Genomic DNA, 10660 nt, shown 5'->3' with positions numbered 1-10660 from the left:
TTCATGTCTCCGACCACAGGTCACAATTTATTACAAAGTTCCGGGAAGCTCTTTGTGAATTTTGGAAACAGATGCCCTTTTGTCCCCTAGTCACCATACCCAAATAGATGGACAGAAGAAAAGGATAAACCAGTGTGTGGAGCAGTATTTACAGTGCCACTTGTTGCAAGCTGACCAACATTGTGCTGATTATTTGTGGACGGACAAATTTGCCTGCAATAACTCTGTTAATGTGTCTATGGAATACTTTATTGCAAATTCGGCTACCACCCAAGAATGTTAAGAATCAACCCAAAACGAATGTCCTCTTCACCAGCAGTGTGTGACTTCACCGACCAAAGGTCAAAAATCCACAAAAGAGCACAAGAGAATGTAAAGTCTGCAAAGCTTCAATACAGAGCACAAGCCAACAAACATTGGGAGACAAGTCCTGATTTTCACAAAAAGCAAGCAGTATGATTGTCCACAAAAATGTCTGCTTGAGAGGGCCAAAGAAGTTTCAGCCTTAATTTATTGGACCACTCAAAATAACCAAGTAGATGAATGAGGTAGCCATGAAACTAGAACTGCCCAGAACTTTACCAATACACCCTGTGTCCCATGTAATATTACTGAATCCAGTTTTGACAGAAATGGGCTTCTCACCCAAGCTTTTACCTCTGCTGCTAAACAATAATCCAGACTATGAAGTAAATGCAATAATAGACTGTGAGAGGGTGCACAATAAACTATATTATCTGATAGAATGGAGAGGGTTTGGCCCAGAGGTTTGAGCATGGGAATCAGCAGGTTGCATTCACGCACCCCAACTGCTGAGGCTCTCCCATCACAAAAACCAAACAGAACCAAAATGAGGAAGCTTAGGAGGGATGTTCTGTCAGGCCTTCTTAACACATGTATGCTCAAAGAATGTGGGGACTAGCTTCACCAATGTTCAAGTGATGAAGAAGGAATTTGGGCCCAAAATTAGGGGCAGAAATGAAGCACAACCTAGTCAAGTAATAACAGTCATAGTGGGCCTCATACATACTTAAATAGAAAGTTTCCTCTAATCCCTTTCTAAAACCTCACCTGAATTCCAAAAGAACAAAATCTAGAAGATTTTAAAATTTTAGAGATTAATGGCCTTATTGTGTGTGGCTTACTATCTGAGCCACGCTGATGCTGCTCTTAGCCACTAGTCGCCCTAAGACTCACCAGGAAAAGAACATCATAGGCTCAGCCCTTGCTCCAATATAGTAAAAAAAAGAGCAAGAGACACAGTGAAGACTAAGCATAAGGTTGGTAAAGCGCTGGCATATCTATGTGCTAAAACTCTCTGACAACCCATGACAAACATTATCTATGAACTTAGCTGGAATTCTCGCTCCAAATGTGCCCTCATAGACTTTGCAATTCAAAGGATACTTGTTGCAATAGAATCGGAGAGAACTGCTTGGCAAACATTTGCACTACAATGTTTCATTTGTATATTTGATTCTTACAAAAGAAAAAATACAAATTGTTGCATATTATTTGTTTGTTCATGCTAAATTTATGTTAATTGGAATCTATTTGATGTTACTTGGAATATGTTACTTGAAATCCTGATTTAAGTTATTTGGAGAATCCTTGCCAAAGTTGGTACTGGACAATTAACCACCTTCAAAAGACACATATTTGCGAGGGTACAGTTTGCAGAAGGTGTTCAATGAATAGAACAACAAGAAATATGGTATGCTGGTGAACCAGTTTCATAATTTCTTCCTTTGAGTGAAAATGTAAAGATTTTTGGGGAAGAGTAGTAACATCCACTTTTTGGCCTTAAATGTGTGATTTCCCAAATTCCTCGCTTGTGGAACCTAACAAGTATAACATGTGGCAAAGTCAGAATACACAGGTACATGAACATTTTGGAGGGAAGGTGGGAGGATAGGGTTAGAGAATTTGCACTTATATTGTGATTGTTCATGTTCAATGCATAGACACACCAGAGAGACCATGCTGTCTAAGCCTTCTGATGAGCAGATTCCTTCAGAGGAGATCAGTGCCAGATACAAAAGCAGCTGGAGGAGCTGTCTGTTCCTCTCTCATTCCATTTCCCCTATTCGGTTTGGTCCTCCTCAGAACACATATTTTCAGGAGGATCATCCCTGTGGGAACACCCAGGGTAGTGCTTGACAACTGTGTTCTATTCCTTTCACCAGCACTCCTCTATATTGAGCGGCTGTCCTCTTTCCATCCTGCCTCTGATCTTTAAATGAAACTGGATTACCCAAGCCCCAACGTAACTTCAGTAAAAGGCATCTCGGTGACCATCGAATGATGATGATTTGTAGCCCCCTGGATTTTGAAAGTTAAATTCATTATGACTTGCTTTTCTCCTACTACTAACTAATTACAGGGCCTCAGATGCTCTGATCATCCACTCAACCATCCACGGACTGGTCTACAGTTTGTGGGTTAGTCTGTTGTCTAGCTTCTTAAATTATGTTTTCCTTTTGCTTTGGTCTTTAGTTCTCCTACTGGTTTCAAGCCATCCCTGTTGCCTTTGGCCTCTGAGCGTTTATTTGAGTCATCTGATTCATCTTTCAAATGCTGCATCACTTTCCCTTCTCCCTCAGCGATGACAGTTGGTTCCTTCTCCTGGCAGTGAAATTGCAAGTTAAATGGGTGCAGCAATCAATGGTGATTTTTTAAGTGCCAGTTCTTGCATCACATGATGATCTGGCATCTGAATTAGAACACTGTTGCTGACAGGGCATGATACAGGTTTATTTAGCTGTCTTTGTAGTGGAGCAGTGACTGCTGGTGTGTTTCCTTAAGGAGTCCTTCCTTGATGTAGTGATCACTCATTTTAACCGCTATGTCTCTGAGTTCTGCATTCTGTCCTCTAATGGCAGAACATTCAAATAGCCTTATGGCCCTCCATAAGCTGGGCTCTTAGGTACCTATCAGCATGAAGCCCCACTTCCTTGAAGACCCTGCCCTCTTCACACACTGTGATTTATTTATAGTTGGTGGGTCTGAGGACAGGTGCCAGTTTATATGAGCTTTGTGGGATTCTGCAAGTATGCAAGCTGCAAAAGAAATAATGTGTACAATATTTTCTTTTTCCTCTAGTTTGTGGACAGCAACCCTTAATGAACAGAATTATCGGTGGGCAGGATGCCCAGCCTGGACAATGGCCCTGGCAGGTCAGCATAGAGCGAAATGGAGTGCACATTTGTGGAGGCTCTCTGATAAGCAGTCAGTGGGTGGTGTCTGCAGCTCAGTGCATCCAAAAGTAAGTAGAACATTTTACAGTGCAAAATATTTGAAAATATCAGTTGGATTTCTCAATTCAACAGAAAGATAAAAGGGACAGGATGATCGGGATAGCCAAATCCTTTCTATATTTCTCTGCCTGTAGTGCACTGAGGAATGAGTGGATGAATTCATATTTGTATTGTGTAGTTACTTAAAACGTTTGCAAAGGCTCAAGATATGTGCAAAAATACAAGAAGTAACACCATTACAAGAACTCGGGATGTAGGCAGAATAAAAGAAATGACCTCAGCACATACATAGAACAACACAAAGCATTGCATCCGGATGATAATGATGCATTGGCAAAAGCATAAAATTGCAAGACTGTCAATTAAAACCATACCATTATAATGTAGTCCAAGTAATTAAGAGGCAGGTACTGACACAATCATGTTGATGGGGGCATACATTAAAGTGCAGTTCTGAAGTACAAGAGTCCCCTAGGCTAAAATGCAGTTGCAGGCTCAAAATGACAAGAGCATCAGATAAAACCCAATGAAATTGGTTTAAGAATAATGATGAAAACAAAACTCAATATGCTAAAAATGCAGTCAAGTAAATTAAGAAGCGAGTATCATAGTGGTCATGTGACGGAACAATGCCCTGAAGTGCAGAGTGTAGAACAAAGAGACCCCCATGCTGAAATTCATTGGCCGATGCTACAGTATTTAGAATCATACAAGCACCTGCAAAGTTCAGTACTGGGATCAACAACCTGCTGACAGAAGCCCCATCTAACTATATACTTTCATTCTACATACGGTCAACAGCAGTGAGGCATTAAAAACTGACATGCATGGGAAAGCATACAACTATTAAGTGACTTTAATCTGGCTTTGTGGGGTCATAGAGGCTCCGACCAGCCATGAGCATAAATTTACTGATCTGGGCCAGGTCTTTTACAGTCACTGCTGAGGTAATAAGTGTCATGGCCTCGTTACAAGTTCTTAATTCCATTTTGTAAAGAAACAGGTCTAAGATAAATCCTTCTCTAAGTAAGCAATGCAGGGCAGCAACATATCACTTGAATACAAGTTTCTGGAGAGGTAGCACATAGACAACAGTTTTTGATAGCCTTAGGAATATTTTTCCAATGTGCCCTATATTTATTCATGGGCATAGCTAATAGCTGTGTCATTAGTATATTCCTAAAAGTTTGTCTCCCCAAGGAAGCTTTAAAATATGGTTGTAGGTGGATGTCTTCATATGATTGGACTAAGCCCTCTGACCCATGGCTACATTTGATTTTTCTGATATCCTGTTTTCTTTGTAATCGTTTGTCCTGTGCTTTGAGCCTCCTCTTTAGAGCTTCTGGAATCAAAAGGCTGTTTTCTGTAGCCTTGAGACTCACATTCAGTGTGGCTACAGCCACAACTAAGTATTGTGACCAATTGGATTTTTTTATCTTGAAAGATGGTACAAAGGGCAGCTCTCAGTAAATCCAGAGTAGCCATAGATACCCGATGGTAATACCTGATTATGGGCCTCATTATGACCCTTAGGGCCGGCGGTAAACTGGCGGTAACACCGCCAACAGGCTGGCGGTGTTCCACCAGCTATTATGACCATGGCGCAATAGCCACGGTCATACCGCCGGCCCCTCCACTATACCACCAGGCTTCTGCAAGCACCGCTGCCCTGGGGATTATGAGTCCCCATCCGCCAGCCTGTCTGCGGCGGTAGACACCACCATGGAAATGCTGGTGGTAAGGGGGACTTGGGGTGCCCCTCGGGGCCCCTGCACTGCCCATGCACCTGGCATGGGCAGTGCAGGTGCAGCCCCATCACGCATTTTGGGCAGTCAAATGCACGACGGGTGCTACTGCACCCGCTGCACATCAGCATTGCCGCCGGCTCTATTACAAGCCTGCTGCAATGTTGATGTGACTTTTCCGCTGGGCCAGTGGACGGTAACACTGTTACCATCCGCTGGCCCAGTGGAAAAGTCCAAATAGGGAGCCAGATATACCGCCAGCACTGTCAATGGCGGTATACTGGCGCCCGCAGCTTCGGCGGTCTTTGGCCAAGACCACCAAAGTTGTAATTAGAGCCAATATCTTTTTTACAAAAGATGTCCATGTTGTACAGTCGAAATTCTAGGTGAATCAAAGTGTTCCTTGTCCCTTTGTGGATGCCAAAAATCGTTCTATATGCCAATGTGTAGCAATGTTCCAGAGTCTTGATGCCATAGGTAATAGTAGGTACAATCTTAACACGTATCATTCTTAAAATACCCTCTGCCGACGGGCTCTGGAAGCAATGGTGTAGCTCACATAATGCATAAGCTTTCTATGTGGCTTTTCCTGTTTGTGCTTCTGCATGCCTGATGGGCTTTCCTGAGTCCGGCAACCAGACCCACGAGGTAATTATATTTGCCAATCATGCTTAACCTGAGAGGGCCCAGTTGGCATTCTAGTTGTCTTGTCTGGCATCTTTGCCCAAACACCAAAACGTTTGATTTTTTAGCGTTTGCCTGTAAGGCATTCTCCATTTTATATTCATGAAGTATCCCCAGCACTCTTGTTAAGCCAACTATGCTGTGATCCAGCAGTACTAGATCACAGAGTGGATCGCATTATAGGAAGGATGTGATGCAATAATTTGGGTGAAAATGTTCAGCCCTTCAACAGCGCAGCACCCAGGTCTGGTGTATAAAGGTGAAAAAGAGTTGGAGCAATGACACAACCCTGCTTGAGCCCCTTATTGGTGTGTATTTCTGCAGTGGCGTGGCTAATTGTGATCTTAATGCACACCCATGTATCCGTATACAAAGCTATGATTATTGCCATTAGTTGCTTTGGAATGCCACTCTTGGCAAGTTTAGCCCAAAGAATATTCCAATCAAAAGCAGAAATATAATTAATGAAATAGGCTTAGCACAGGGCATGCTGGCTTCAACTGCCTTTTTCCCCAAATAAGAGAGGGCAATCACATTGTTGATGGTTGATGAATTTGGCCTAAATCCAGGCTTATAATACATTATGATATTACTTTCATTAATCCATGCCTCAAGTTCATGCAAAAGCACCTTCGCATACGCCTTTCCAGCGACGTCGAGCGGGGCAATTAATCTGTAGTTCTCGGGCTGGTACAAGGGCCCTTTTTATGAATAGGAAACAAAATGGAGCCTTTCCAAGAGTCTGGAATAGTTGATAACTATGCATGTGTGGTGCCCAAATGGCTCAGTCATCGTTGAAAATGCTCCCTGGTAGACCATTAGGACCCAGTGCCCCATCTGCGCTAATGCTCTTAATTATATTTGATATCTTTTTTCAGTGGTACATATTGGATTCCCTTCCAGGTCATCCAAAACTTCAGTGAGGAAGCACTTTGTGGCTGTATTCTGTATCAAAGTATCAAAGTATAAGGTTGTTACATGAGCGCACCACCCACCTGCTGAAACTACATTGTCCTTAACAAATGATTTCCTTGACAAGTTATTAATGCAATTCCAGAATTCCCTTGACTCACTTGGTGCTAGCCTGGAATGTATATTTAACCATTAATTCTCTATTTGCTTTTGTTTCAGCTGCCAAACCAATTTCTTATGTGCTTTCCTAGCACTTTTAAATGTTTCTTCCGCATAACGGTTCTTCCAAGTTCTATAGTGAGCCACAGCAAGGTGCTAATTTTGTTGGCTCTCCCGGAAGTCTTTTTGTTTTTTGTTTGGGATACTGGTTACCCCCATTCTTTGATGAAAACTTCCTATGCTCATTTATGGATAAGGCCTCATATAACGCTGTAATTATTGTTTGTTTCTGTGGCATTGTGGTGTTGAGTACTAAAGTTGTAAAAGAAGCTAAGGCTTTCCAGGATGAATACCTGTTCTTTGTAGGGTGAGCTCCGCTCCACTGGTGGAGTTAACACAGTTTTTTGGGTACTCCACACTCCACTTGGAAAGTGCAGTGTGGCCAAAAACTCTGCTAGCCCAGCAGTGGAGAGGAGCTCACCTTTCGCACACTGCAGCCCAGTTATGGGCCAAACAGCGCATGTGCAGATAGTCTGTGCTTGCGCTCAGAGGCACATAACTGGGCTGTAGTGCACGGGTGGTAGGGCAGACGGCACTTCACCACACGCTGAACTCTGTGGAATTCCAGAGAGTTGTTACTCAACTCCACAGAATTCTACAGAGTAGAACTCTGCGCACTAATTCTTTGCCACTTTACCTCATTTGATCCATCTAGTAATTGGGCATACATTGCATGAAAGTGACTGTTCAAACGTTTTTTCCTTTGTGTGTGTTGTTACACTTGCATGCAACACTATAGATAGTGTGTAATGGTCACTTTCTGATCTCTGCTTTGTTTGAAGTGCACCGAAGCTGTTCTCCAATTCCTGCTTAAGAATATATAGTCTAAGATTGAAATATTTTGGAAAGTTTGAACTTGTGTGCCATCAAGATTTGCTGAGCTTAGGCTAAACTTGTAAAAGTAAGCCACTAACATATTGTGAGGGAAACCCCTATTCTGTTGAAGTGAAAGGCCTAAATCATGTGTGTTGAAGTCCCCCACAATGATACACTTGAAGGCAGGATATTCATACAAAACAGGTTTCATTATTATTTCTTTAACCTTTAAGGTTGGATTGCCCTCTCGGGGGTTAATGTACAGGTTTAATTCTATAATGGAAGTTGGAATGCTGTTTATTACCAGCATCATCAAATTGCCAAAGGGGAGACTAAGTACCATTATTTCCACTTGTATGTTCAATTTTACATAGATGGCAAGGCAACCCATAGGCCTCCCAAAATGATTTTCCTTACAGGATGGTATATAGATGGCATAAAACCCTTGAATAGCAGTAGGCGCCATCAGCTATGTTTCTTTGGAAAAAAGGATATCCCCTGTTTGCAAACAGTCTGCAGTGTTTATGTTGGATGCTATAGAATGAAGGCCTGCCACATTCCAGCTTATCACCTTAATTGTGCCTCTGTATGAAACCTTATTTCCCTCCTTGCAACTTGGTGTAAGGTTACCCCTTGGCTGTGAGCACTGTCGGGACCAATGACCAATCAGCATGATTTGTGCTTTTCCTAGTTATGTGACGTGCTAAGTCTCTTGAAGGTTGATTATCTTGAGTGTCATGTATCATTTGGATTATGATAATGTTTCTCAATTCAAGGGTTTTACTTGCTTTTTCATCTCTGAATGCTATAGGCAACCTTATCCTTTGTCGATGCTTTAAAGTTATTGCAACTATTCTGAAGATTTATCTGACCGATCTGTTGCCTGTCTGCCAGGATATGCGGGTACTTTTCCTGGGTCAACATGCTCACATTAATTCCCCATTCCAGTAATTTCCCAGCTTCATCTATGATTTTTATGGTGTCTTTGGAATGGGACCATTCCGTTAAGGCTGAATCATTATAGTTACTTAACATACGGTTCTTAAACTGCACAGATAGCTGGAGCACTGTTGTAAGGTGCTTAAGTGATGCAATGTTGTTCAAGAGATAAAGAATATTGGACCAATTTAATATATCACAAGACCCTCATGTCCCGTGGTGTGGGGTAAAGATCAGGACAGTATTTAATGGTGTCGGCAGTTGTGCCAAATTATCTATATGGATATTTGTTTTGGGGAGTGACTGGCCACCTTCATTTTAAATTCCTGCACTTTGGTCCTTGCCGACTCTCACCTTTGTACATTGTATGTCAAAAGTTTACTGACCATGCACCCCCTCGGTGCAATTTTGCTCCACTGTCTCCTCTGTTATAGCAGTACCTAGAGTCTGATGAAGTCCAGCATGCTTAACTGGTAATTTATGCCTGACATTTAGTTTGTGCTTGTATATGGTTTCACAGGGCTTGAAACTTGATTGTGATTCAGACCTATTGCCATAAGGGTCCACCACCTAAACATGGGTTCGCTTTGGAGAGTGCAAGGCCTTATGCTGCTAGGGCAGGACTTCAGAGTCCATTTTCAGTTGCATACCTGATTTTTTTATTAGCTTTATCAATTGATTTATGAGCAACGGTCTTCAGGTTAAAAATGGGGTCATTCGGTGGGACCTCTTTGGTGGTAGCCATGCTATTCACCTGATCATTGATACATTCAACTGCAGTGCCGCATGCTTCCTGGGTGGGTGGGTGGTATGAGATGTATTGGGGGAGGGCAACTCAATCTTCTGCTATTTTTCATAACCTTTCTTCATTTTTTTCTCTTCACGGTGCAAGAGTGAGCCATTGCCCCTCCTGCTTTCAGAGTTTACCCCACCAGCCTGATTGCCTTGTTGTGGGCCATTGTAAGTTTTCTCAAGTTAATCTACATGCTCTTTCTGCTGACCTTCATGGTTGCCAACCTTGGACGGTGCTCATTATCCTCTGGGCCTGCTGCCCTGTTAGATTGAACCCTCTCTGAAGCTCTGCTGTCTGTAATATCTTTGCCCATATGGCCTAAGTTCACTGGGCCCTCCTGCAGAGTTTGAGTGGTATATTTGTTGCTGTTTGGGGCATCCAAATGCGCAGCCTTGCAAAGATTTAATAATGACGACAGAAGCTCTACTAATGTAGTAATTTTGTCAATAATGGCACTATTTGTTGTATGATCGTTGTATTTTTTGGTGAGCCAATAATGGACCTTCATGCTCAAACTGTCATCTTCTTGTCCAACAGCAAGCTGTTCTGCGTCAGCATATGTATTAGCTCCACCTGAACTTCTAACTTGTGAAACTGCCACAAAATTGCCTTCACCACCGCCAGTAAGGAAGAGTTAATGGTGGTAATAATGTGATCAGCAGTGGCATCACCAAGTGCTTTAGAATGGAGGGATTTATCATTTATCAATTTAGAGCCTTGGTCCACCTGATGTTCCACATCTATGCCTATTTCCTGTTCCCGAGGGTTGTCTATTGGATCAATCAGTGTGCATTGTGTCTTGTAGAGGCAACCCAACTCCCCTTTTGTTCTTCTCCAATTGTTGAATGGAGTCGAGCACATTGGATTATTCCACTCCTGTGCGTGGTCCTGCTTTTATTGATGTACTATTACCTCTGTTTCAAGTGTATGTCCTAATTCCGATGGAGCAGGCCTCAGCTCTACTAAATTTGAGGGGTGGACAAAGCCCTGGTTTCTGCTCTTGGCATTCAAAGTCATTGAATTTGGGTTGAGGCTTGATTTGCACTACTATGCGTAATTGCTGAATTTGCTTTTAGAATGTATCCCTCCCTCTTCCAGTGTTGGGGAAATCTCAAGGATTTCAGGCTCCTCAGCCTGCACATTTTTGTTCTATAAATTCATCACTGGCTTTGCCAACTCCAGCATCTCAGGGATTACAGACTCCTCTAAGCTGGTGCTCCTGAGGATGCTAGCTTCTTGGGGTGCTATCACCTCCGCCTCACGTGGTGGACCTATCCCGGTTATTTAGCCAGCCT

At 42.6% G+C, this 10660-nt stretch overlaps 1 protein-coding gene across 1 annotated transcript in view; it reads left to right on the top strand.

Annotated features, from left to right (window-relative positions):
* Window positions 1-632: 632 nt before the first annotated feature.
* The window catches only part of LOC138246926 (serine protease 27-like), a 50190-nt gene continuing 40162 nt past the window's right edge, over window positions 633-10660 (top strand). Inside the window, exons 1-2 of the mRNA XM_069201674.1 lie at window positions 633-708; window positions 3103-3265. Coding sequence (XP_069057775.1) covers window positions 633-708; window positions 3103-3265 — 239 coding nt within the window. The remainder of the gene's footprint in view (window positions 709-3102; window positions 3266-10660) is intronic.

This window comes from Pleurodeles waltl, chromosome 7, assembly GCF_031143425.1.
Source record: "Pleurodeles waltl isolate 20211129_DDA chromosome 7, aPleWal1.hap1.20221129, whole genome shotgun sequence".
Lineage (NCBI taxonomy): Eukaryota > Metazoa > Chordata > Amphibia > Caudata > Salamandridae > Pleurodeles > Pleurodeles waltl.
Note: the sequence above shows the minus strand (reverse complement) of the source record. Positions and strands in the feature narration are given on the sequence as shown.